General features: G+C 47.5%; 3 protein-coding genes across 5 annotated transcripts; 2 read left to right on the top strand and 1 right to left on the bottom strand.

The window, feature by feature from the left end:
- The first annotated feature begins 415 nt into the window (after window positions 1-415).
- wdr45 (WD repeat domain 45) lies at window positions 416-5,123 on the top strand. 2 transcript variants are annotated; one of them, XM_023960430.1, is made up of 11 exons: window positions 416-529; window positions 680-777; window positions 933-1,007; window positions 1,442-1,546; window positions 1,981-2,077; window positions 2,168-2,262; window positions 2,338-2,417; window positions 2,485-2,693; window positions 2,792-2,893; window positions 2,965-3,110; window positions 4,914-5,123. In XM_023960430.1, the coding sequence occupies exons 2-11, from the start codon at window positions 729-731 to the stop codon at window positions 5,021-5,023; spliced, it is 1,068 nt and encodes a 355-aa protein (XP_023816198.1). In that variant the 5' UTR covers window positions 416-529; window positions 680-728; the 3' UTR covers window positions 5,024-5,123. The 2 variants fall into 2 exon arrangements, with proteins under 2 accessions (XP_023816198.1, XP_004074493.1); XM_004074445.3 differs by having other exon boundaries at window positions 1,981-2,086.
- A 616-nt stretch (window positions 5,124-5,739) lies between these two features.
- Window positions 5,740-7,397, bottom strand: lage3 (L antigen family member 3). The gene is made up of 3 exons (XM_004074444.3): window positions 7,291-7,397; window positions 6,656-6,784; window positions 5,740-6,587 (listed from the first exon to the last, which is right to left on the bottom strand). Exons 1-3 carry the CDS (start codon window positions 7,335-7,337, stop codon window positions 6,476-6,478), a joined length of 288 nt encoding a protein of 95 aa, XP_004074492.1. The 5' UTR covers window positions 7,338-7,397; the 3' UTR covers window positions 5,740-6,475.
- A 480-nt stretch (window positions 7,398-7,877) lies between these two features.
- On the top strand, window positions 7,878-27,259 carry LOC101155618 (cGMP-dependent protein kinase 1). 2 transcript variants are annotated; one of them, XM_020707397.2, is made up of 21 exons: window positions 7,881-8,179; window positions 8,311-8,583; window positions 11,114-11,216; window positions 12,151-12,217; window positions 12,296-12,395; window positions 13,117-13,230; window positions 15,707-15,812; window positions 15,884-15,947; window positions 16,024-16,101; window positions 16,790-16,884; window positions 17,381-17,446; window positions 17,537-17,635; window positions 17,975-18,071; window positions 18,147-18,286; window positions 19,797-19,886; window positions 19,964-20,105; window positions 20,183-20,346; window positions 26,265-26,387; window positions 26,527-26,589; window positions 26,670-26,736; window positions 26,811-27,259. In XM_020707397.2, the coding sequence occupies exons 2-21, from the start codon at window positions 8,385-8,387 to the stop codon at window positions 26,907-26,909; spliced, it is 2,076 nt and encodes a 691-aa protein (XP_020563056.1). In that variant the 5' UTR covers window positions 7,881-8,179; window positions 8,311-8,384; the 3' UTR covers window positions 26,910-27,259. The 2 variants fall into 2 exon arrangements, 1 of the variants encoding a protein (XP_020563056.1); XR_002291278.2 differs by having other exon boundaries at window positions 7,878-8,583; window positions 26,265-26,392; window positions 26,811-26,918.

Here is a 27,259-nt window from a genome sequence, read left to right as displayed (position 1 = left end):
CGTTTGACCACCTTAAAGCAAATCATGAAAAAGCAATGTACCATTGTTGTGTGACACCTGTTTCAGGTGGGGTTTTTGGTTTAGTGCAAAGGGGCCCCGTGTTTTTCTTGTTTCCCGCTTTCGTTGTGTTTTTTTATAATGAAACCCTTGCTTTCGATTGTTACCATCTTATGTGTCATCTGTGCAACAAACCAAGACACAGCCAGTGGACTTTTCCTCCTTTTTTTTAGCATGTTAATGTGTGTTAATGTGATAATAACATAATAATCATTGTTATTATTATGTTACTATTATTTATTTTTATTATTGTTTTATTATTATTATTGTCATTATAATTATTATTATCATCATTATTATTATGATTAATATTAATACTATTGGGGAAAGGACCGGACGAAGCAGGAAGCGGAACAAAACCGGAAACACGTAAGAGTGACGTAGTCAGTCTAGAAACCAAAACAAACTTGCGTCACCGTTGTTGTTTGTCTCCGTTGTTGTTTGTAATATTTGGACTCTTCGTCCTCTGATGGTGAGGTTCTGTGTGGCTGTTTCGCAGATAAAAGGGTTTTTTTGTTTCCCGCCGTTGCGTGGCTCGTGCTAATGCTAGCTTAGCTGTGTGTCCGCGCGCGCGGCGGCTGCTGTGTTTGTGGCTCATCATCATCTTCCGTCTGCCTCGCAGGTTGTCCCCGGCTGCTGCTGAACTGGTTTGTTCCCGGAGGATAGCAGCCATGGCTCAGCAGAGAGGAGTGAACAGCCTGCAGTTTAACCAGGACCAGAGTAAGACCGGGCCAGAACTTTTATCTGATCCTGCAGGAGCTGCAGTTTCTTTATTTCATGTTTGGTCTTCTTTAGCAGCTGATGATGTTCTCCTCCTCCTCCTCCTCCTCCTCCTCCTCCTCCTCCTCCTCCTCCTCCTCCTCCTCCTCCTCCAGGCTGCTTCTGCTGTGCGATGGAGACCGGTGTCCGGATCTACAATGTGGAGCCGCTGATGGAGAAAGGTCACCTGGGTGAGTCCGCCGGGTTCAAACCCTAAACCATAACTGTGGGAGGAGAGACGCTGCTCGTCTAGTCATCTCAACTTTTCTTCTCTCGTCTTTGTCAGGTGTTTAAAACCAAATCCAAGCCTTCAAAGAAGCATCACCATCAAACCATCTAAATCTGATGTTTTTGAAGATTTCATAGATTAACTCTTTCTAGAAAGTGAAATAGAAACAATCTGAATGTTTTTCATGTTTTTCTACACATTTTTAAACTGTCTTTTGATCCATTCTCCTTTTTTTGAGACATCAGTGCCTTTTTTTCTTATTTAATTTGTAAAGTGGAACAATTCTGTGAATTTACCTGAAAGACGGTTCAAGTTTTTCCCTTTCTGCTGGAACATTGAGTTTTTTCTGCAGGCAGAGGAATGTCTGAGTTTGACTCACCTGAGCTTGTTCTGCAGACCACGAGCAGGTGGGCAGCGTGGCGCTCTGCTCCATGCTGCACCGCTCCAACCTGCTGGCCGTCGTTGGAGGCGGAGTCAACCCCAGGTTCTCTGAGATTTCAGGTGAGGAGAGAAATACGACATTTACAGAACAAACTCTCACTAAAGTACTCCACCTTTAGTAAGTACAAGTATACTATAGACCTGTAAGTGGAGGGGGTTTACTAATTAAATACTTCTTCAGACTAAATTGGAACATTTGAATTTTACAACATATAGATAGTAAACTTCAAGTGTACTGCCTCACATTTACTATAGACTAAGTATACTTGTAGTACACCTAAGTAATAAAAGAAAAACGATCTGACCTGCAAAGTCTGCAGGTAAAGGGAAAGTTAAGCTGTTGATTAACTGAAAAACTGCTGCATGATGGGAAATCTGACCATTCTCTGGTTCTGGAGTGTTTTTCCACAGAACCCCTTAACTTTCCCCTTAACTGCGGTGGTGTGAGCGGTGACTCAGCGTTTCTGTCGTCCTCCATGTTGGTTTGGTTTCAGTTCTGATCTGGGACGACGCTCGGGACTCCCGGGAGCCCAAGGACAAGCTGGTGCTGGAGTTCACCTTCACCAAACCCGTTCTGGCCGTTCGCATGAGGCACGACAAGTGAGTCCGGAGCCGGCGCCGCCGTCCTCTGCGGCGGCCGTGATGATGATGATGATGATGATGATGATGGTGTTTCTGCAGGATCATCATCGTCCTGAAGAACCGGATCTACGTTTACACGTTTCCAGACAACCCAGTCAAGCTGTTCGAGTTCGACACCAGAGATAACCCTAAAGGTAAGGGCGCGGTCCCGGGCGCGGAGCCCCGCCCTCCGCCGGCTGCAGCCCTGACCCCTGACCCCTCTGTTCCAGGCCTGTGTGACCTGTGTCCCAGTCTGGAGAAGCAGCTGCTGGTCTTCCCGGGTCACAAATGCGGCAGCCTGCAGCTGGTTGTAAGCAGAACGCCGAACCGTTGTAGATCCGCGTGAAAGCCCGACTGAAACCCGCCGTCTGCTCCAGGACCTGTCCAACACCAAACCCGGCACGTCCTCCGCCCCCTTCACCATCAACGCCCACCAGAGCGAGATCGCCTGCGTGGCGCTCAACCAGACGGGCAGCGTGGCGGCCTCGGCGTCTCGCAAAGGAACGCTCATCCGGCTCTTCGACACCAACACCAGAGACAAGCTGGTGGAGCTGCGCAGAGGGACCGACCCCGCCACCCTCTATTGGTACGCCCCCCTGTGGTCAGAGCCCGGGTTTCTGGTTGAAGCCCCTCCCCCAGAGGAGGCGCCATCAGGTTCTTTCTGAACGTCTCCTTTCCTTCCAGCATCAACTTCAGCCACGACTCGTCCTTCCTGTGCGCCTCCAGCGACAAAGGAACCGTCCACATCTTCGCCCTGAAGGACACCAAGCTGAACCGCCGCTCTGCGTAAGCCCCGCCCACCGCCCGCTTCCTGCTGCTGCGATGCCCTCCTGAAGCCCTTCTCTGCTGCTCCGCAGGCTGGCGCGGGTCGGGAAGGTGGGGCCCGTGATCGGTCAGTACGTGGACAGCCAGTGGTCGCTCGCCAGCTTCACGGTGCCCGCCGAGTGCGCCTGCATCTGCGCCTTCGGGAAGAACACGTCCAAGAGCGTCAACTCCGTCATCGGTGAGAAAGAGCGGTCGGTGGCATCGGCGTCCTGAAAGCAGGAGGCCCCAAAAAAAATGTTTGGAAAAACTAAGAACAAGCGGTGAAAGTTTGGAGAATCGATACGACGAAAACACGCAGAGGCGTCAAAATACAGTTAGTTTTAAATAAAGTTTATTCAAACGCAGCTTTAGAAACATAAACAGACCAGAACAAAATGAAGCTTTTTGAAGCAGAACCGTTTGGATTTGAAGACAGAAAACGTTTGAATAAAAACACAAAAGGCTGCACGGTGGTGTAGCGGTTAGCACCCTGGCCTCACAGCTGGAAGGCAGTGGTTCAACCCCCAGCTGGGTTCTCTGTGTGGAGTTTGCATGCTCTCCTCCTTCCTCTGGGGGGGTAATTGTTTGTCCCTGCAACAACCTTCAGTGACCCTGAAAGGGCTTCAGCGGGTTCTGGATCTGCACCAGCAGTTCTGATGATCCAGATCACATAGATTTGGAGTTTTTGATGTAAAAAAACATTTACTTTTTTGTGTTTTGTTTTTTAAAATCAAATTATTCTAAATGTAAACCCGCTGAAAACGTGAAAGCCTTCAGGAAGTCTGATTACAAATGGATCATAACTCAATACGTCCCGTTGCCATGGCAGCCGTGCTACGTGCCACACTAGAGCCTGTCTTAACGCCGACTCATCAGTGATTTTTCATCTCTTTTATTCTTAAATATTAATATTATTGCTTTGCTTATTTGCTTATTTTTTTATTATTGCTGAGTTTGGACGTCTGCCTGGAAAACCGGAACTTCCCTGGAGTTTCTTTGTGGTCGTGCGTCCTACGGCGAGCGTTAGCGGCAGATAAATCCACCTTTTCTCTGAACCTCCTTCACAAATCCTTTTTTTTTAAATCTTAATTGGGGGGGGGCAATCTCTGGAGTGAAAATTTTTCTCATCAGAACAAAGAAAACCGTTTGAAATGTGACACCCCCCCCCCCTCCCCCCCATTTGTAACAAGGCGCTGCTGCACGTCCCACAGCAGTCTGACAGTATCGGGGTTGCCGTGGTTACCGTGGTGCAACTGTCTGCAGTCTGTGGTTCTGCTGAAACTGGGGGGCGGGGGGCAGCTTTTATTCTGAAAGGAATCAGTTTCTAAATAAATGCAGCTCATACAGACCCCCTCCCAGTACCATCTGAGAGAGAGAGAACACGCCGAAGGCCCCCCTCCCTCTTTACCTTGGAGGACACGGCGTTCAGGGTTAGAAACTTGAACTGATTGTCCCCGGCGTACAGAGATTTCTCCACTTTCTCTTGCTGGAGTCCTCTGCAGAGCTTTTGCAGCGCCGCGTTCAGGAAGTAGTTTAGCTCCCTGTAGATCGTCACCTTACAGTCCTAGAGGCAGCCGACTGTCTTCTCCCGCTCGCCGGGCGCTTTTGGCTGCTGCTCCTCAGATATTCTGGGATCAGCAGTCTGACGGCCTGCAGCGCCTAAAAGCCTCGATTTGAAAGGTTCCTGAGGTTTGCGTCTGTTCTGCATCGTCTCCTCATGGAATTAAAAAAACCTCAGAACCACCTGAACAGGTAGCTTTCAGGGTCAGCTCTGAGCATGACTCAGCGTTTTTTAAACACTGAATTATCCTGAAAACGGTGAAACCTGCTGCTAGAAAACACAGATCCCTCCCCCCCCGAAGGATTAGCCCCGATAACCCCGGAGCTGCAGGCGAGGATTGTCTGCGTCCGCCTGCTGCTCCGGCGTCTCCTCTGCGAGGGGCGGGGTCAGAAAGGTGGCTGAAGAGCGTTGTGTGTGTGTGTGTGTGTGTGTGTCCCGCAGCCATCTGTGTGGACGGGACCTTCCACAAGTACGTCTTCACGCCGGACGGGAACTGCAACCGCGAAGCCTTCGACGTGTACCTGGACATCTGTGACGATGACGACTTCTGAGGGAGGGGGGCAGGATCCTCTGATCAGCTGTTTGTGTTTGTTTATCATGAAACTGGACAATTTATGAGCAGAAACATTAAACTGATTTTATAAACTATCATCCTGTTGTTCAATTGTCTTTACATTTCTTCTTCAAATCCTGATCAATGTGGTTTTCTTTTGTCTTATAATCAGATGAAACTCCTGGAAATGAAAAACAAATGACTGATGTCGACACAGACGAGGAGTAAAACAGAAAAACACGACAGGATGAAGGAAACTGATTTGAAGTTGCTTTAAAATGCAGTTTAAACTGAAAAGGAATTGAAATGTAATTTTTTGCACTAAATTCAGGAAAATACCATTTCATTGAAATAAAAAACAAAAGTTAATACAATAAATGATTTAAATTAAATGATTTTTATTTAAAAAATATATAAAAATACATATAAATGTTTTTTATTTCATATGAAAATATTAAGATAATTTTTTGATTGTAGAGTGAATTTAAATGTTCAATTATGGCTGGAAATAAACTCCATAAATAACTGCTTGAGATATTCTTCTCTTATCCAGGTTTAAAAATGCTGCAGTAAAGTTTAGAAAAACAGCAAACTTCACTGCAGATGTTCTTGATTTCCAACAGATTTTACCGAGGACAGCGCCCTCTGCTGGCCGCTGCCCGGAGCAGCATCTGTAAATGTTTTTGGCAGCTTCAACAAACTGGACTAAAAGTTGATGGTTTGATTCCCACAAAAAAATGTACACATAAAAGATTCAACAACAAAGAGATAACAGCTAGAGAGGACCCTAAACAAACATCTTTTGTTTGATTTTATGTTTAACTTTTTCAATTACCTATACGAAAGCCCATTGAGACAACTGTTGTGAATTTGGGCTATACAAATAAAATTGAATGGAATCTTACTCCATAATTACATGTGGAATAAATGTTTTTAAATGTTCATTCTATTTTTCAGTTCAAGACGTGAATGTAAAATCTGATAAACTCATCAGTTTATTGGCTTTCAAACAGGTTTCATGGTCTTCGTAGTTCCATCAAACCTGAAAAAACTGAAGCATTTTTCCTCAAACTGAAGCTTCAGAGGCTTCAAAAACACAAAAGTTCAGCACAGCGCTTTCTAAAATATTCAATATTAACACATTTTATATATTTCTGAAAGAAAAACCAATAAAGTCGATGTGACACAAACCACATTTATCATTATTCAGTCATCAGAGGCGGACCGGATCACCACAGGACGTCAGAACCTCTGCCAGAACAGGTCAATTTTTCCAAGGGGAAGCTCTGACGGGACAATCTGTCCATACGTCTGTTTGTTTAAGTCAGATGAATGTTTTCCATCAGAAAGGCCGGTCCTGCTGGACTCCTGTCCCAGCCGCGGCGCTCCTCCTTCAGGATTCTCCCACAAAACTTTGGTGACGGGGTGTCAGGTTTCAGTCCGTTCCCTCTCAGGGAATCGGGGCGCCAAACTTCTCCATGGTCTCCACAACCAGCTGCAGGTGGTCCAGGAAGGAGCAGACGGACACTCGCAGGATCCGAGCTTCGTCTGCGCTCCACCTCCTGAAACAGAAACATGTAAGAACCTGCAGGGGAGGCAGGAAGAGGGAAGCAGGAGGGCGGAGTCTCACACGGACAAGGTGCTGCCGCTCACACTCAGGTGTTTGCTGATCCCGCCTCTCCTCGGCTCTCTGTCTGGAGACAGGGAGCTCAGGGCGATGGTGGCCTCGCGAGGCGACGGGAACGGGACGTCCAGGGAGCTGCAGGGAGGTCAAGGAGAAACGGAGCAGAAACCCAACACTTCAGAAGTGTATTTATCCTCAACAGAGCAGCAGGGCTCCGTGATGTCACAGAACCAGCTCACAGTGAAACAATCTAGATTCCATTAGAAGCTCCAATCTAGAAGCACAAACACCTTCAAACCAGTAAATCCACCTTAAATTATCAAAGTTAGCTAAAATGTACTTCCTGTTTTTAAAAGCATCCCGGAATATTTCTAGTTCATTTCTTTGGTTAATGTATTATTCCTGAATTACTTAATTTATTTAAACTACGGTTTATTATTATTTAACGGGGGTTTTAAACGGTTCTCCTCGTGTTTTTGTTGTCTTATTTTGTCCGTGAACTCACTGAGCTGCATATTAGCGGAACATTTCACGAGCCGAGCGCTACTTTCACAGTATAAAGGCTTTTTTCGATGAAAATGAAGAATCTCAACGTTCTTCTGATCTTCTCTGATGTTTCTGTGTCTCAGATTTAAGGATACAACCCCAGTTTTCCAGGCTCAGAGTTCTCTTCTCCGTTTGCCGCCATGTTGCTGCTTTCAACCGGAAATAGCTTGTTTCTACTTCCGGTAGTAGGCGTCTCTGCTGCTCCCAGCGGCCGAGAGCTGAATTACTTTAAATTCATGTTACATTCTGTTTTTGCGAAAAACCTTTGGCTAAATATTTTTGTCGTATAATTTATTCTTTATCAATAAATAAAATGATCAAATAGTATTCGATAAATAACCAAGAGAAAAACCACATTATAATTTAAAAGTAATCGGATTTCTTAAATAACACAAAGTTTCGACGTGAATATCTTTAAATTAAGCATTTTTGATGTAGTTAATAGAAGTATGAAATATCATGTTTGTACTTTTTAAAATCATTTCTTTAGGTTGTTCAGTAGGAAGCTCTTAGTAAGGAAAAACACTCAAAAATTAAAAATGAAGCTTAGAAAATATAAATGCAATAATACAATTAATACATAACTATTACATTTATAACATACAAAATAAGCTGATATAAAACAGTATTTTCTATCAAATGAAAACGGAAAAAATACAATTAATTTTGTTTTAAAATTCTAATCTCTATCCCTTTATTAAAACTACATTTGTTGATGTAGTATTCTGCTACTTTTGTTTTTCTAGCTTTTCTTTGTTTATTTTTCAAAATAAAAGCTTGCGGGTCTTTTAGTTTGTCACCGCTGTCGGTCTCAGATGTGCGCGCCGCTCGCGCTCGTGCTTGTTTCTGAGCTGCGGCGGACCGTCGCGCGGTTCGATCTCCATTCGTTCACTTCTGTATTTGACGCCTGGATCCGAACAGAACCGGGATCAGAACCAGACCTGCTTACCGTACCGGACTTGTTCGCGCAGCTTTCAGCTTTCAGTGAGTAGAACCTTTCCAGACCCGAACAGGAGAACATTTGAAGTCAGACTGACCTCCGTAAAGTCATTTCCTCCACAAAAACCTTCATGTTCAAACATTTCCGAGTCCTCATGGAGATGTTTCCTCTGAAGTGTTCCGGATCCGGATCCGTTCTCTGAAAACCTGCTTGCCTCAGTACACCTGAAGTACACTCGAAGCTGGGGCCATGGCTGTGTCCAGGGCCCCCGGGAGCCTGCGGGACCTCCAGCTGGCTCTGCAGCTGAAGGTGGAGGAGCTCCGTCAGAGAGACGCTCTCATCGATGAGCTGGAGCTGGAGCTGGACTCCAAGGACGACCTGATCCGCCAGCTGCAGGTGGAGCTGGACAGGTACCGCAGTACAGCACGGCGGGGAGGACAGGATGCAGGTACCATCCCACTCACCTGTCACAGCTCTGAGCAGCCACAGAGGCAGATTTAGAGAAGCTGGAGATCTGGGGCCTCATTTCTAAAGGTTGCGTACGCACAAAAGAAGGCGTACGCCACTCTCTACGCAATAGTTGAGATTTATAAAAAGCAAACTTGACGGGAAAATGTGCGGTCCTCCACGCAAGCTCTGACCCAGGCGTACGCACAAAAACGGGTGAAATGAGAAACGGCGACACCGTCGGCAGATGGAAGAAACACGTGAAAGTGACAGTGTGTGCCAAATCGTGCCGGCATGTGCTGTGCTACACAATGTGGCACAGCTTAAAAACGTGCCTCTACCCCCTGGCGCTGATTGCTGTGTTGGCCCCGACCCTGAACCCCATCCCCACGCATTTGAGCCATTTGCTGCTGCTGTGCGCCAGCGTTTGGAAGTGATGCGTCGCTTGTAAAGAAAAAGGGGTGTGGAAAATATTATTTATTTTTAGAATTCCCTCATCGTGCAGTTTATTTCAGTCAGTCTTGATTTCGCCCAACTCCTTGACCACCTCTCTGATTGAACTACTGACTTCCCTCTGCATTTCAAGGACTGCATCGGTGAGGACACGCCCACTGCTGGAGGGTTGAGAGCCGCGTGCCGTGGAGACGCTGGGGCCAGACGGCTGCTCAGCTGCAGCATCGTAACCACTGGCCCCGCTGGAACACCCAGCAACTAAAATAAAATTGTTCTATATTAATAATCTGTAATTGTGTAGCCTGCATACATGTGACTTGACTGCATTCATTTGAATTATTTCTCTTACCTGTGTCACCCTGACCCTGGCGCGTCGGCGTCCTCCTCCGTCTCAGTCAGGTGACTGAGGCGGAGGAGGACGCCGATAAGGGGGACTTAATAGGGATTCCCCAATAATAGCGGCCAGTTTCTCATCAAGAGGGGTCAGCTCCGGCCCCCCCCCTCCCCCCACGTGGCGGACACACTCTGCCGATGCAGCGCTAGACGTTTTTTTGCCTCGACTTTGATGTCCGATCATTTCTTTCATTTCTTTTTTATTTCGGCCACGGTCCGAGGTTGTGAGGCTACAGCATTTACAGCGTCTACCACCGTTTGCCACTCAAGTGCCTTTATGGCATTAGTAATGCCCACACTGTGCCCTCCAAACAACGTTTTCTCCTCTTTTCCACCTCGCCAACGATAACTTCTACTTCACATTGAGTGAAGTTACGTTTTTTTGATTTCCCCTCTGTGTTTGCCATGATTTAGCAAGCCATGAATATTAATTTGTGGGCGTTTCACGGACTATTTATGGGCAACTATGGGCGTGTCATGTAGCCGCAAAAGCTGTGCAGCATTTAGAATCGGTTGTGATTTATTAAGGGAAAGATGCGTAGGATGTGCGTGCGCACGGTTTTATAACTCCGAATATTTCTGTGCGTACGCACGTCCTATGTTTCATCCGTACGCCATTTCTGACGCAAATCCTACGCAAAGTTTTATAAATGAGGCCCCAGAAGAGCTCCAGGACCACGAGAGGAACGGTCCAGCAGCTCTGTTCTTTATTCAGGAAGACAAAATTAGATTTGAGAACTGGATTTGAAAAATCTCTTTCTCTTCATCCTCTTTGTAGACATATCACTCCTGAAACCTTCCTCCGTCCGTTCCAGCCTGCTTGAACATGCCTCCTCCGCTTCCTTCACCCATGCTCCCCATAACCTCACCCCTCACCTTAAGCTGACCTTAATTCCTCTCCTTTCCAGGTGTTTCTCCAGCTTTCTAAATGTTCCTCCACCTGCTCCTTACTCTCAAATAGATCACAGCATCATCTGCAAACATGATGAGGTTTCTGTCTAAGCTCACCTGTCAGTTTGATTATGAATTATTAATAAGTAATGAGCAGTGGTGACTGCAAAGGTTTAGGAGGTCCTGGTACCCCCCCCCCCCACACACACACACACACACTCAGACGTTCCACCTTTACAGGCATTCAGGAAGATATCTATCCTTAAGAATGTTATTTCAAAGTTAAAGCCCACATATTATATTTTTCTCTCTTTTACCATAAAGAAGGAAAGCATTCACAGAACGATTTGAATGTTTTTTAAAAACTCTTTGTTTAATAAAGTCAGAGTACAAAATAAAAGCACTGAAACACTTTGAAATACAGTGTCAAAATAAAAGATTCTTCTTCCTTGGAGAAACTTTAGTTTCTGATTCGCATTTTTCTTCTTAAGAAATCCAAAAAAAGGCAAAAATGTGAAAAAGTTAAAGACCATCAAGAGAGCAAAAACCTTTGAAACAAATTTAAGAAAAATCAATAATAAAGGAACAGTAAACGTTCAGAAGCAAAGTGATAGATAAAGAAGAGAGTCCAAAAAGACACAAAATGTTTTTTCTTGTTTGTTTGTTTGTCTGCACCACAAACAAAATCACATCAGTACACTGACCAATCACAGCAGCAGCTGCATGAATATTCATGTTTTCTTTCATCAATCAGTGTCAGAGTGTGTGTGTGAACTCACAGCTGTGTGTTCCAGAGACTCGTCGCACAAAGAGACACGCCTTCTCTGCTGAGGCCCCGCCCCTGGACTCTGCCCAGCTCGCCGCCGTCAGCATTACCAGCTACAGAAAGAGCAAAGAGTGAGAATCGCCGTAACAACTGCCATAAAAAAGCAGACAGGGTGGTGTTTGTGTGCTGGGATGGATGTTGGCCGCTCTCACTGATTCTGCATTCACCATCATTTTTGGGCGTTTGTCTAAAAAACAAACCCCACAGTATCCTCCAGACTGATTAAGCCACTTGGATGAATGTGAAACGTTGCCAGGAGGGAGATTTCAGGTCCAGATTCCAGAACACAACTTCAAGTCAGGCCCTGTAACAGACTGGCAACTTGTCTAGGGTGTACCTACCTGCCCCCGCCCACAGGTGGCCGGGATGGACTCCGGCAGCCCCGTGACCCCGAAAGGGACAAAATAGATTGGAAGATGAATGAACTTCAAGTCAGACCAAAGATAAAGAAACCCCAGAGTGTAGACGCTGATGGTGGTTGAGGCCCAGACCACGACAAAGCGCCACTCCAGGTGGAGAACTGGGTGGAGGAAGGCCGGAGAAAGTGTCTGGAGTGCAGAGAGATAACCATGTGACTATTGGTTCAGAGTGAAGACCTGATGAATGACGTGTCGAGTGAAGGAACAAGCCAGAGGACGATCTTCCCTAATGAAACTGCACCAGAGCTGCATGTTAAGAATCCCCTGTGATTGTTTCCTGGAGTGATCTTTTATTCATAGAAAATAAGAAGACATGTTGTGTTATTTGGTGAGGTTTGGGAGGTAAATATAAAAGCGTCATCTGCATATCGGTGGATATTTGTTGGAAGCATTTTTGGCAGAAAAACCGCATAGAAGCAGTGGAAAGACAGACTCCCGCTGTGGAGGTTTTGAAGGTTTAGCTGTCAGAAAAAAGACCTGACATGCATCATAATGTGATAATGGACAGAACCACCCAGAGTAACAGTTCCTGCCGCTGAAACATGTTTGACAGACAGCTGGAAGGTCATTGCTGTTGTGTGTGCAGATCCAGAGATCTGATCCAGAAAGCTCTGCTGGACAACGACTACATGAAGCATCTAGAGCGGGAGCAGGTACGGCCCACCCGAGTCTGTGCTGGTGAAGGATGCTTCCCACCAGAAACGTTCAGTCACTCGTGGCCTCGTGTGCAGATCGCCTCCATTGTGGACAGCATGTACCCCACCAGCCTGGACAAGGGCAGCTGCGTGACCCAGGAGGGGGATGTGGGTTCAACGCTCTACGTTCTGGAGGGTCAGCATGCACTTTCAATCCTCTCCTGAAAATTTAATACATGAATCTTTGGCTCAAGCTGAACGAAACAATATAACACACGATATGACCATATTAGGAATGTGGGGGTGTGGTCAACAAATGTTTGCTTTTGATCATTCTACTAAAGTTTTCATAGCTGGTCGTCACTCCCAGGGGACGAAAACATGAAATAGTTGCTATGGAGATAAAACCAACTGAAAAGACTCCAGAAATGGATTTTTATGAATTTGTCTTTAATTTAAACGTATTTTTGTGATGTGATCATAAAGCATGTACTTTAGCTTTTGTCAGCATTCTGGATGTTCTCTGCATTTAGTAGTATTTAGGTCAAAGTTTCTGCTCATAACGTTTACATTCTGCACATCATTTAGCACTTTCAGTTTCTGTAACATTTTCTTGCTCTAACTTAACAATAATTTGGCATGAATTTATGGCACAGCTTCATTATTTAAGTGTCTGTATTTTTGTTAGAGTTTAGAATTTTCTTGTTGGTTTAGTTTGAGACACATTTCAAGTTAAAAGCTGAAACGTGTAGAACTGTCAAAATAAGACGTTTTCTTATTGGTGCAGATATTTAAGAGTAAAATCTTCATAGTTTTGTCTCATGATTTCATCATTGGGTGTTTTTCTTTTTCCTGGCGTTTGAGTGCGGCGGTTCTCGAAGCGGACAGCCGTCTGACGAATCGGTGCGTGTCTGCAGAGGGGAGGGTGGAAGTGACCAAACAGGGGAGGAAACGGAGCAACATCAGCGGCGGGAAGGTGTTTGGAGAGCTGGCTGTCCTGCAGCGATGCGCCTGCACAGCCACCGTCACAGGTAAAGTCCCGCCTCCACCTGCTCCTGACATCACTGAAGGCGTCTCTGCTTTTGGACATCAGAGACGTCGTCCATGTTCACACCAGCAGACACGTTTGGACCTTCACAGTCCATTCATTCTGTCTGAACGACGGGTTTCTAAAAGGAAAAGAACAATTTCACCCAAATTATTTGGACAAATGAAAAGATTAGAATTTAACATTTGGGATTTTTACTGTTTTGGTGCCAAAAACATGCAGTCTCTTTGTTCTGTAAAACCATCAAACCCCTGCAGATGTGAGGACAGTTTCATCAACTGTTCCTCTGTTCGGCTCCTCAGATGAATCTGGTTCTCCATCAGCCGATTCAGTAAAAATGAACTCGCTTTGACCTGGTCTTTCTTGTTATTGAGTCATTTTGATCTACAGCAGAAAGCTACAGATCCAAACATGACTCAGAGTTTGAAAAAACTTCTGTTCTAGACGACTGTGGTGGAGTCTGGGTGGAAGCAGATGGAGGCGTTTGAAGGAAACAGGAAATGACATCAGCTTGTGTTTGAACTCTGGAGGCAGAACTGCTGAGGTTCTAATGATCTGTGATCTAGCAGATCACAGCAAAACCTTCTTTCTCTGACTTTCTCCCAACTTTCAGGTTTTCTTTAGCATCTCAGGAAGATTTCTTCTTTGGGTCGTTTTTTCAGAGCTTAGCTTCTTCTCCTCACTGCCCTTTTACGTCTTGAGACGCTTGGGGCAGCAATGAAATCTTTCCATCCATTTCTGACGGTTGCAGGCCAAGGTGTAGACGGTTCCCCACTGAGCGATCACAGCTGTTGTAGAGTTTCAGTTTGGTCTTGGTGCTGCACTGTGATGACTTCCAAGTATGGATCATGCCGATGAATGTAACCCTTGCTTTGTTACTCCTGTTCTGAGCGTCCTTCTCACTTCCACCTCCTGATGTGAGGGGGCTACAGGTAAGCAAAGCTTTCGGTAAATGGTCAATTCTGGTCATCGACCGTGGTGGGGGGCTGTGACGTAGTATTCGTCGTACGTAGTCTCCATGAGACCACCTGTAATGGGTGCCCATGGACTGCCACCCTGTTGTGGTTGGGGGGGTTGCGTGTCTGGATGACCTGGATAGCTATGCTGGCTGGAGCTTTGTGCTCCTGGTTGGGTCTCCCATGCCAGACAGATCCAGGGTAGAGGCCAGAATAAGAGCAGTCCACTGGCCCTCCAGGTTGGGGGGTTGGCACAGGGCTAACCACCCAGTCTTAGAAAACTGAGATGGTTATGGGAACAGAGCTCAGGTAGATGAAGCTCAATGGTCAAATCTCTTCTGGTCCAGTTTTCGTCTCTGCAGAAGCTTCGCCTCTCCAGTCTGAAAACTCTCTGGATCGTTTGCTGGCATCGGTCAGCCCCCACTGACCCTCTCTGCTCTCCAGCGGCTGCTTTTATTTCCCGACCTTCAGCGTTCTGTCTTTAAAGAGGCTGAAGGGGAACAGGAAGCTCTCTGAGCACTTGAAAAAGAATCACAGAAGCTCCATTAAAAATCCATCTGCAGAGAAAAGGTGGTTAACGAGATGGAAATGAATGCAGATGATTCTGCAGGAATGATGGTTCTGTGTTCGTTCTGCAGAGCTGAACAGACAGAGTTTATGGTCTTGATGACCCCAGAGAACCTCCACACATCCGTACTCGACCTCCTGACAACAGCGGCGTTCGTGCAGGTTTTCACGGCGTCACAGGAGGAGGAGTTTGTAGGTTCTGGTCCTGTTCTGCACTTTTGTTTGGGTTATGGACTATAAACCAGATTCTTATGATCAAGCTCTATTATGAAGCACAGTGGTGGACCTGTAGTGGTTTGGAGCCTCATAAAAACGATGCATTTAAACTGAAACGCTTTAGTTTTTTATTTTTGCTTGACAAAAGCTCATTTCTCATCGTTGGGATGCAGTTTTTGTCAGGAAGGCTGTGTATTAAAGCCGTGCTCGTGAGCGCCGCGGCGCCTGAGGAAGTTCCAAACCGACCTTGAAAAACGAAGCTCTCCACGCTGGAGGCTTGAGCTTCGTCCTCCAGCGAGCTGTGATGAGTACAGCTGATTCTGCGTGGGAGGGAGGGGGGTCAATGAGGGCTGTAAATACACTGAATGGATGTGGGCGCGCGGCGCTGTGGCGAAGCGGACAGAACAGAAACCAGAGAGATTTCAGAGATGCAGCTTTCTCCAAACATGGATGTTTGTTTGAAGGAAACTCATCTGTTCTGATGATTCATCTGCTGAACCTCAGATTAAAGGATCAACGGGTTTCTGTCGGACAAAACCATGAGGACATGAATGAGGGTTGAGGGACAGCAGAACACAAACATCCAAACGTATAAAATGATGTTGGCCTTTACCTGATGGGGCAGATTTATCACCTTAACCTCTGACCTTTGGGGCAGATCCTGAAATGGTTCAGGTCTCAGCAGCGGCGCTGACCTTCCCTCTGCTTGTTGGTCTTCAGCTCTGACCAACGTCCGGCTTTGGGCGATGGACCGTCAGGGTTTCCAGACCGTTACGATGAGGGCCGGCCTCCTCAGGCGCTCCCGGCACACGGACCTCCTGCGCAGGTAGCGGCAGCTCCGGTGAAGCTCCTCCCGCTCTGCCGTAGAGAGACGGCTCAGGTGTTCTGTCTCTGCAGGGTTCCCTGGTTTCAGTCGCTGCCCGACGGCGTTCTCTGCAGACTGGCTGAGGCTCTGGAGGAGGTGAGCTGAGCTCCTCTGGACGCATATCAGGAAGCAATGGCAGCTGACAAACCTGTCCATCGCCTTTCACTCTCAGACTGTTTACAGTGACGGAGACTTCATCATCCGTCAGGGGGCACCCGGGGACACCTTCTTCATCGTCAGTGAAGGACAGGTGAGCAGGAAGAGTTTGTGTTGAGGGTCATTGATCCGACCATCACCTTTAGTCCGAGGTCTGCAGAGGGACGGAGGGAACAAAAACGAGGAACTGCAGCTTAAAGAAAAGGTCTGGTTCGGTTCGGTGCCAGCACCGGAGGACCTCAGAGGTCTCATGCTTTAGAAGTAGATCGGATCAATAAGAAGACCGTTAAAACGTTTAAACCGTTCAGAGAATCTTAAATCTATCCTGAAACACAGGGAGCGACTTTAAAATGGGTGTAATGCGTTCCCGCCCCCTGGACCTCGTCAGAACTCGTGACTTTTTGCGTAAACCAGAGAGAAGGCCATTACAAAAATTTAAACGACTAAAATGAAAAGCACCAGGATCTCTGTGCTGCAAGAGAGGAACGGGCGACTCTGGCAATGCTTCAGACGATCAAATCCTGTTTTCACTGCACTCCAAACTCCTGTGCAGACTTCACCTGAGAGGTGGAGCTCACGCTCCTCCACCTGCAGCAGCCGCTGCTGCAACGCCACCAACAGCCCCAACCGGTCCAGATGAGGCTGGGGCCCCACCCCACCCAGCACACATGAGGCCTGTGGAGTCTGAGATGACGCTGTTTTCTGCTGCAGAGCAGGAAGTCTGCACACCTGTGACGTGTTTCCTGTCGCCCCGCTTCATGGTTCATCGCCCCCCCCCACAGGTGAAGGCGTCCCAGCAGGCCTCAGCAGACGGCGAGCGGGAGACGGAGTGGACTCTTTCTGAGGGGGACTGGTTTGGAGAGCACGCCCTGAAAGGGTGACCCCCCCACCACCACCACACACGAACACACACACAACTACAAACACACAACATACACACAGATCAACACAAGTCAACAGCTGAGAAGATTCTGCTGTCGTGAGGCTCCTTCTCCCCCATGGGGGGGCTCCACTCACAGGGATGCTTTATGGAGGGGTTTAGGGGGCTTTCATGTGATCATGTATCGTCCGTAACAACCCTGACGGGTTACCATGGAAACGCTGGTCACAATAGCCGCCATTCAGAGGAGACTCTTCAACTCGTCCGGCTGGGTCTTCTTCATCTTTACACACCTTTTTGTTCCAGAGACGACGCTAAACAGCATCTGTAACCATGACGACGTGAGGTTTTCAGGGTTACTTCTCAGTATGTGTAGGGGAGGGGGTCCATGGTAACAACGTTCAAGTGATGTAAAAATTGGAGCTAGTTTTTCTTTGTAGACATTTTTAAATAACTTTTTATTGCTTTTCTGAACACTTTGTTTCTCCTGCAGGGAAGATGTGCGCGCCGCCAGTGTCATGGCTGTTGGGGGGGCAACGTGCCTGGTCATCGACAGGGAGTGAGTCTGGATCTTCCTTCAGCCCCAAGCTCAGTTTAAATTAGTTTTTCTTTTGTGGGGTGGGGCTACTGAGGGCTCTGTGTGTCTCAGGTCTTTCAAGCGGGTGGTTGGAGGGCCGGACGGAGGACCGGACGGAGCACCGGACGGAGGCGATGTCGGGAGCGATGGCGGCGCTGAGGTCGAGTTCAGGTGACAAAAGGATTGGTGCTTCAGTCAGAGTGCTATGTAACTGCTGCTGGGGGCGGAGCTTCTCTTTTCTGACTGAAGAGCTGTTTGTTTGCAGAAGCTGAAGGTCGGCTGCTCCAGCATTTGTACTTTTATTGTGTGAAGAAAGTCTTTATATCCAACATCAGTTCTGTCAGAGAAGCTTTGACCTTCACAGACCTCCACATGCTGGATCCAGAGTTTGTTGTCAGATCCTTCCTTTAAAAAAAAATCGTCTCAGATTAAGACGTTCAGCCACACAGGGAGGATTAAAGGAAACATTTTCCCACTCTTCTCAGCAGCTTCTCTGCTCTGTTTTTTCAGACAGCGGGTGGAGTCGGACTTCATCTCCGGTTTGTCCCTCGGTCATTTCCGAATCATCTCCACTCTGGGACGGGGGGGCTGCAGTCGCGTGGACCTGGTGGGGCGTGCGCACGTTCAGGTCAGACTGTGTGAGGTTGGCGTCCATGTGGAGCTTCAGGGCTTCTGTCTGCAGGTCCAGTTGGAGAAGTATCCAAATCGCTCGTTCGCCTTGAAAGTGCTGCAGAGAAGCCGGATCCTGCAGACGGGCCAGCAGAACCGCGTCCGGTCCGAACGGCGCATCCTGATGGAGGCTCACAACCCGTTCATCGTCAGGTCCGGAACAATCTTGAACCGTTTCATCATCATTTAATCTGAATCGACTAAGGACTTTCTAGATTGGAAGATGGAGACGAAACCTACACCAGAACCAGACCCGGGGGGGGGGGGCTTTCTGACTGAGAAGTCAGTTAAGAGAAAAAAGGGGAAAAAATTAATTAACTGAAGAAGAAAAACGGACAGAAACACCAGAGCATCTGCTAGAAAACAAGACATAGCAGTTAGTAACTGCTACAATGACAGAAGGTGGAGCAGAACTACACCAAAGCGTGTCTCTTATTTTGAAAGTCAGCCCGGAAGAGGAAGTGTGATGTATTCTCTCATCTGAACCTTAGGAATTTACCCGGTTGGAGATTTTTACATCAAAGCTTTAAGTTTCAATCTGAACCGTGTGTTTTCTGTTCATCTGAAACCGAACCTTTAGAACATTTCTTTGATAGTTGCAACCAGATAAAAAATATTCTGCACTGACATCCATAATTGGCTGTCACTCAAAGTTTATAATATTCCCTCTTTTTCTTTACCGGATGTTCTCTTCTTTATGGAAAACCTGAACCCGGAAGTTTCTGATGTCATCCAACTTCTTTTGTGCAAACCCTTTTTCATTTATATAAATGGAAAACACATGCCCTTTGTTTAGGATCTTCTGATTCTTTTAAGTGTTTTAAACGCATTTCAAACAAAAACAAGAAAACTGCAGTAATTGATCAAAATATATCAAAACTGTTGTAATTTTAGATTGTTGCCTTGTCGTGACCTATTTTTATTTTGTTGGGTTTTTTTTGTGTGTGCATTTCAAATGTTTGCTCATCCTAACTTGATTTGTATATGAATAAAAACATGAAAAACCACTGTCTTAATAAACAAAAAAGAGGGAATAATTATGACCTTTCGGTGGCCTCAAAGTTCACTCTCTATTATCATTCAGGATGTAAAGGATGTGAAACAAAAAAACTGTTCTTGTACTGAGAGAAACGGCAGCATCGCTTAAAAACCACAGATGCAAACAGGATTATGTCGATAATAACGTATAAAATAGGAATCCGAAATCAAATAATCAGTTTCTGTCAAACTTGATCTGTTTCTCTTCCTGTTGTGTCTCTACTGTCTTTACCTTTTCGTGTTCATGTGACGCAAACAAAGAGACGTCCAATCACAGGCTCGCTTCTTTCAGGTCGGGTCGATTCCAGTCCTGAGAAAAATATAGATTTGTATCTATTTAGGTCACAGAATGCATGGTGTCACCACAGAGTTGGCTGAGGCTTTGATGTATGGATTGGGGGGGCGTGTATGGAGATCGTCTAGAATCAGGAAGACACTCAATCCACCCTTCAATCATTCTATTCATTGCCTTATACACATCTTTTCATGATTTTGATTTTAAATCAAGGATTTAGCTCAGCACTTCTCCCTTCATCTAATGTGTTTTATACGCTTTTATTATGGGATGTGCGGCAGGTCCAGACTGTGCTGCCAGCATTGAGGTCTTTTGACTGTTTTTCTGCAGGTTGTATCGGACGTTCAGAGACTCCAGACGTCTCTACATGCTGCTGGAGGCCTGCCTGGGGGGCGACCTGTGGTCTCTGCTGCAGGACAGGTGCGTCACTGGATCTTTGTCTCCTCCGACACTCAGCATCCAACCTGAAATCAAATGGTTTTTCTTCCTGTCCAAAGGGGGCCTTTTGATGACGGCGCCACTCGCTTCTATGCCGGTTGTGTCACTGAAGCTCTGGTCTATCTTCACCACAAAGGAATCATCTACAGGAACCTCAAACCAGAGACCATCCTGCTGGACCTCAGAGGATACGCTAAGCTGGTTTTTAGGCTTTTTTCAATTGTTTGCCTGGTAGAATTACTCAAACTAGAACCGTCTGACGTTTCCCCTGCTGGCAGGTGGACTTTGGCTTCGCCAAGTATGTCGGTGTGGGAAAGAAGACGTGGACGTTCTGCGGGACGCCTGAGTATGTCGCCCCCGAGATCCTCCTGAACAAAGGCCATGACGGCTCGGTGGACTGCTGGGCGCTGGGGGTCCTGCTGTTTGAGCTGCTCTGTGGCAGGTACGACTGTTGAGACGCAACAGCGCCTCTAGAGGCCAACCGTAGATCTTCTGTTTCCACCTGGAACCACACGTCTCCATCTAAACCAGGGGTCGGGAACCTATGGCTCGCGAGCCATCTATGGCTCTTTTGATGGTCACATGTGGCTCGCAGACAAATCTTTGATTATAATTTTTTTTTTCATTAGACCAGTCCTTCTCGGGCGCGATGCGATGCCAGAGGCGCACAGTAGTAGCCGTGCTTGGAGAACAAAATCTGCGCCAGCATTATCACTTTACAATTATCTATTATTTCACAGAGTTTGTACCACCTGGAAACCTGTGAATTGCCGTGCCTAAAACTACGCGCTCCCGTCTCTGAGAAAGAGCGCGCAGATGCGGGGACGGGATGTGTGAGGAAGAAAGCGGGGGGGGGGGCGGCAGCAGGTGAATCGCGCAGGTATTGTAAAAACGTAAAATCCGCTGCCCGTCACTCACTGCGGCGTGTGAGTGTGTGTTTGGCTCCCCGTCTGCATGTGATCAATCTGTCTCACATCTACAGAACATTGATACTAACCTAAAATCACGTTTAAAGTCTCAACGCCTGCATGAAGCAGAAACTCACCACGTATCAACCAGACTAGACCATCAGCAAAACTACCACGAGAGGTGAGGTAGAGATTACGTGATGCTGTAGTATCGCGAAAGCCGACGAGAGGAGTGTGGTGAGTTTACTTGGCGGCGCGTAAGTTGTGAACAAACATTTTTGATTTATTTAATTACACCGCCATATTTAAATAATCCAGAAAGTTTAAAAAATAAAAATCTGAAAAAGTTTGTCAAGCATTTGCCAGCCTGGATGACCTGGAGGACCTGGAGGATCTGGAGAATTACATCGACGAGTGTTTCAATACCTGCCTCATGAAGAAATCCAACACCGCCACTCCGTCCACCAAACGCAACCGTCCCGAAGACTCCCCGGGGGCTGCCTCCTCCCCAGGCAGCAACATGAGTGATATCCTGGATTCAATTGATAAAAGGCTCTCCAGCCTTGATTGCCGTTTAAATCTGCTGGAGATCCTCCATAAGGAATTCCAAGGTCTGCGAGAGTCTCTGGAGTTCAGCCAACAGCAGGTGCAGGAGCTCGCAGCGGAGAACCAGGCCCTCAGAGAGACCGTGAAGATCTTGGGCCACGACACCGCCCGTCTTTCTGAGGAAAACCGATCCATCAAAGAAACCCTCCTGGATCTTCAGGCGAGGAGCATGAGGGACAATCTAGTGTTCGCAGGGATTCCAGAAGAGGCAGGAGAAGTCCCGGAGAACATTGTTAAGTCCTTTATAGAGGTCCACCTGAAACTCCCCAAGGAAGAAGTCCAGAAGATCTCCTTCCACAGGGTTCACCGGCTCGGAGGAAAGAGGCCGGACAATCAGCGTCCCCGTCCTATTGTTGCTAAATTTGAACATTATAAACAAAAGGAGCAGGTAAAAAGCAGAGGGCGAGAGCTGAAAGACACACATTATAGCGTGAATGATCAGTTTCCAGGCGAGATCCTCCGCCGGCGGAAAATCCTCTTCCCGCTGAGGAGGAAGCACCTGTCTGCTGGAGCTCGTGCGGTGGTTGCTGTTGATAAACTTTTTGTGAATGGCAAGCTGTTCCGGGACCCAGAGGTAACACCCTGGCTGTGCTGAAGGCTTTCAGAGGCGCACTGACATCTGCGCCGCCCAGAAGAAACCAGCAAACTTATTTAATTGAATAGGAAATAATCGGATCATCAACACCTCTCAGGAAAAGTGTTTTTTCTTTCTCTCACATTCATGTTTCTGTTGTTGTTTCGTTGTTTTTGTTTTTTGTTCTTTCTCTTTCCCTCTCTCTTTTCTCTTGTCCCCCCCCCTTCCCATGTTCTCATATGTGAATCAGGTAAAGTCAACGCAACCACGGTGAGTATTTATTTATGCACGGAACGGGCGCGCGCGCATACTAGCGCGCATAAGAGCATGCACACGCGATCCCGCACACACACGTTGATAAACTGCAAAAACCTCACTTAGGCTCACACAGGACGCACGCAACATGCAGCTGACAGCTAAGACACGTTCACCCACAACGCACAGAGCTTCAGTGTAGCAGGAACGCACAGCGGGCACGCGCACACGGACGGGCACACGCACTATTTAGCCTTGCACTCTCCCAGTTAGAACAGCTATGAACAGTCTTAACATCGTTAGCTGGAATGTGCGTGGACTTGGTTCTGGGCCAAAGAGATTGAAAGTGTTAAATCACCTGAATGATCTTAAAGCAGATATAGCTCTGCTGCAGGAGACCCATTTATCATTATCAGCTGGTCATCTCCTGTGCTGTTCCCAGTATCCAGCTATGTATTCTGCCAGTTTCAACTCCAAACAAAGAGGGGTTGCAGTTTTGATTAATAAAAATGTTACATTTACTCATAAGGATACAGTTACTGACCCAGAAGGCAGATTTGTAATCATTAATATATCCATTCAGAACAAGGACTTTTGCATAGCCAGCATCTATGGTCCTAATGTTGACGACTCTTCCTTCTTTCACAGATTCTTCACCTCACTCTCAGTTCACTCTGACTCCACAATCATTATAGGAGGAGACGTCAACCTTGTTTTGGACCCTGAACTTGACAGACTCAGCACAGCAGCAAACCAGCGTACATGGCAGTCTGCAAGTATTCTAAAGCAGTACATGAATGATCTGGGTCTCTGCGATGCGTGGCGCTCATGTCATCCAAACACTAAGGGGTTCACCTTTTTTATTTAGGGCCCCTTGGTGGGGAGGGTGAGGGGACGTCACTGTGAGTAATCAGGAGATGTCCCCTTAGTGCCCTACTCGCCAATTTTAACTGCACCCCCCTTAGTACACACACCCCTCCCCCCTCAATATATACATCCCAACATAAACACACACACATGCACACACACACCCTTTCAAACACACATACACGCACACACATTTTGCAAGGAAGGTGGGACCTGGGTCCGTCTGTCCCCTGCCTCTTCCCTGGTGGGGGGTACGGGCCCCTTTGCAGCGGCGGCCGTGTCCCCGGGGTGCCGGCTTCCTGGGCCCGGCGGTGCTCTCTCCGCGCGGTGGGGGGGTTCACATTACATCTGAGCCAGGGGTGTCTGGTCCCTGGGGGGTGGGTTCTGGTCCTTGCTCCTGAGTGCTGGGCCCCGCCAAATTTCCAACTGTGGCCGAGCCTGGTCGGGTCATATTTACAACACCCCTTGTGGGCCCTCTTTTTTTTCCCCGGGGTTCCCCCCTCCTGGGCGGGGGCGGCGGGCCCCTGCCTCGCTCCTCCCTGGACCAACCGTGGGCCGGGCGGGTGGCTGCCTGGAGTGCGGAGCGGGTCTCCCTTGGGGGGTCCTGGCTCGTACCTGGGGTTGGGGCGGGGGGATGCCCGGAACTCTTGGGTGGTGGTGGGGTGCTCGTTTGGGGCTGTGGGCGTCCTTCTCCGGTGGGGCCCTGCGTTGGGTTCTCCCGGCGCGGCGGGGGGGCTGCTCTCCTGGTTGGGCTGGGGCGGCGCTCTCTTTCCCTCCGTGCGTCCCTGGCCTCTGGCTCTGGGGGCCTTGCGGCGGCCCTGCTGGCCCTGGCCTGGGTGGCGGGCTTAGTCGCCCGGGCGGCGGTTGTTCCCTGCCGGTTCCCGTGTGGCGTTGGGGGGATTCCGGCTGCCGCTGCTGCTGCGGTGGGGGTCTTGGGGTGGGGATGGCTGGGCACTCTCCCTCCTTCTTTTCACGTTCCACCATCCATTTTAGAAGAACATAAACACTCACCTGAGCACAGGTGTTAGCTCACCTTTGCACTAACAGTTTGCATGACTGAATGACTGAAATATTTCACACTTTTTGGTTTTAAGGCATAAGTATGCGTGTGTGAACACTATCTGTTTTGTGTACATGTCGACAGGTGGACATTTTTGCAGCTAGCAGGTGTGTTTATAACATTTGAGTGTGTGTGTGGACAGGCTCCGCCCCTTTTTTCTTTTTTTTTCTTTCTGCATTTGAACCTTACCATAATGATTAACAACCAGTAAACTTGTTGCTTTATGCTGCTTCATGGTATTATCCCCCTTCCCCTCCTATTATCACCCCCTACCCCCCCTCTCTCTAACGTCCCTCTCTCTTCTTCCCCCCTTTCCTTTTCCGTCCGGTCCAACACCAAAGATTTTCAGACATGATTGAAATTAATAAAGTTTGGCCTCAATTACAAAAGGGGTTTATTCAGACATACCTTTGGTTTGTCTGAAGATGAATAACCCCTCTTGTTAAAGTAAAATATGTCCAACACAAGAGGCCCTGACCGGAGAAAGGTAGTTTGCCATCTCTCGGTCGGTGGAGTGTCCCTGCCCCAGGTGGAGGAGTTTAAATACCTTGGGGTCTTGTTCACGAGTGAGGGAAGATCGGAGCGTGAGATTGACAGGCGGATCGGAGCAGCGTCCGTAGTTATGCGGTCGCTCTATCGGTCCGTCGTGGTGAAGAGAGAGCTGAGCCGAAAAGCAAAGCTCTCAATTTACCGGTCGATCTACGTTCCAGTACTCACCTATGGTCATGAGCTATGGGTCATGACCGAAAGAACAAGGTTCCGAATACAAGCGGCTGACATGAGCTTCCTCCGCAGGGTGGCTGGGCGCTCCCTTAGAGATGTGGTGAGAAGCTAGGTCACCCGCGGAGAGCTCGGAGTAGAACCGCTTCTCCTCCACATCGAAAGGAGCCAGTTGAGGTGGCTCGGGCATCTAGTCCGGATGCCCCCTGGACGCCTCCCTGGAGAGGTGTTCCGGGCATGTCCCACTGGGCGGAGGCCCCGGGGAAGACCCAGGACACGCTGGAGAGACTACGTCTCTCGGCTGGCCTGGGAACGTCTCGGGGTCCCCCCAGAGGAGCTGGAGGAAGTGGCTGGGGTGAGGGAAGTCTGGGCATCTCTGCTCAGTCTGCTGCCCCCGCGACCCGGTCCCGGATAAGCGGAGGAAGATGGATGGATGGATGGATGGACAAGAGGCCCTCAGCTCTCATCTGTCTGCCCAGCTGTTGGACAGGACAAGATAAAAAAAAAAAAAAAAAAAAAAAAAAACTACCACGAGAAATACTCATCATTTATCAGCAACAGCATAACGATGTTATTAAAAAGAATCCACAGACTTATTGTACTTTAAAAATGTTGAAATTACATCAAATGCACACATTCACTTGTATATTTAGTTTTAAACATATTGTCGCGGACTGAGTTTAACTTGGCTGTTGGGCCGCTTTAAAAGTTCTGGAGTTCATTAAACGCATCAAGCAGAGAGCTGATTGGCCCTCAGTTCTGTCGCTCAGCCTGTTGTTAGGTAATTTGGGCCAATGGGGTTCAGCCATGGGCCGAATAAGGGTAATGGGAGGACTGCAGCGGGAGCAGGTGAATATGAAGTTGGTAGAAGCGCTCTCGTTTCAGCAGGAGAGATTCAGGAGTTGCTGAATTAATTGTATGGTGTTCGTTGCAGTCTGCAGTAACCAGAATAGAGAACCTTAAAAGAGGTTAAGTCTCCGTGCCTCAGTGTGGGAAAGAGACACAACATTATTGTATGGCTCTTTGGAAATTACATTTAAAAATATGTGGCGTTTATGGCTCTCTCGGCCAAAAAGGTTCCCGACCCCTGATCTAAACCAAACTTCTGCTTAAAAATAACTGAAACCTTGTTCAAATGTCTGCATGAAAAGATCCACCACCACTTTAGACATTTACCTCAATCTGTCGTTTCTCTAATTATGAACATTTCAGATGTTTGTTTATGTTTGTAAAACAAGTTATTCCTCTAAATTCATCCTCAGGCTGAGAGAACCACTGTACAGGTAAAGGTAGCTGATAAAGAGCCAATCAGAAAGCAGAAAGTCTGTCAGTTTGAGAACCTGTCTGCTAAAGCTGTCTGGTCTCTGCAGTCCTCCGTTTTTAGCTTCTGATCCGCTGGACATCTACAACATCATCCTGAGAGGCATCGACATGATCCAGTTTCCCAGGAAGATCACCAAGAGTGCAGCCAACCTCATCAAAGGACTCTGCAGGTTCTGTGAGCGGTACCAGTTCTGTAAGAAGCTCCAGTTCTGTGAGCAGCTCTGGTTCTGTGAGCAGCTCCGGTTCTGTGAGCAGCTCTGGTTCTGTGGGATGGACCTCTGCGTCGACTGACTCCCTTTTCTTTTTCAGGGACCGTCCGTCAGAACGCTTGGGGAACCAGAAGAACGGGTTGAGGGACGTCCAGAAACACAAGTGAGCCGGCAAAGACGTCAGTCACTGCTTTACTGATGCTGACAAGGCGGTTGTCATGGAAACGTGTGTTTCCTCATCAGGTGGTTTGACGGCTTTGACTGGGACGGCCTGCAGCAGGGGAGCATCAGACCACCATTCGCCCCCCCGGTGGGTGTCTTCTGGGGAGTTGCTGGTTCAGGGCCGTCTGTTGGGGACTTTAACCTCTGCTGTCTGTTCTACAGGCGGATGGTCCGCTGGTCCACAGCGACTTTGACAGTTTTACAGAAGACACGGATGAGCCCCCTCCGGACGACGGGTCTGGATGGGACGCAGAGTTTTAATAAAACCGGATCAGTTTGACAGACGCTCAGTTTCCACACATCCAAGCAGATTACAGATTACATGCTGTAATCTAAGTGTCACAACTGATTTAAATAAAAAACTCTGCATTTCACATAGTTAAGCATTATTTTATTAAAAACAGCATGTTTTCAAGATATCACAAAGTTTATAGTTGAAAGGAATACAGCCAAAAGCAAAAAAAAGGGGAGCTGTGGTTTACTGTGACAGAAAAAATGAAGGTATTTTAAATAATTTATCACTAATTTTAAATCTGTGCTAACAGCAACAAATGTCTGTGATGTAGTTTAGATTATTCATGGTGAGTTGTTAATAAAATGATAAAATTGTT

Source organism: Oryzias latipes, chromosome 12 (assembly GCF_002234675.1).
Source record: "Oryzias latipes chromosome 12, ASM223467v1".
In the NCBI taxonomy this organism is placed as follows: Eukaryota; Metazoa; Chordata; class Actinopteri; order Beloniformes; family Adrianichthyidae; genus Oryzias; species Oryzias latipes.
Note: the sequence above shows the minus strand (reverse complement) of the source record. Positions and strands in the feature narration are given on the sequence as shown.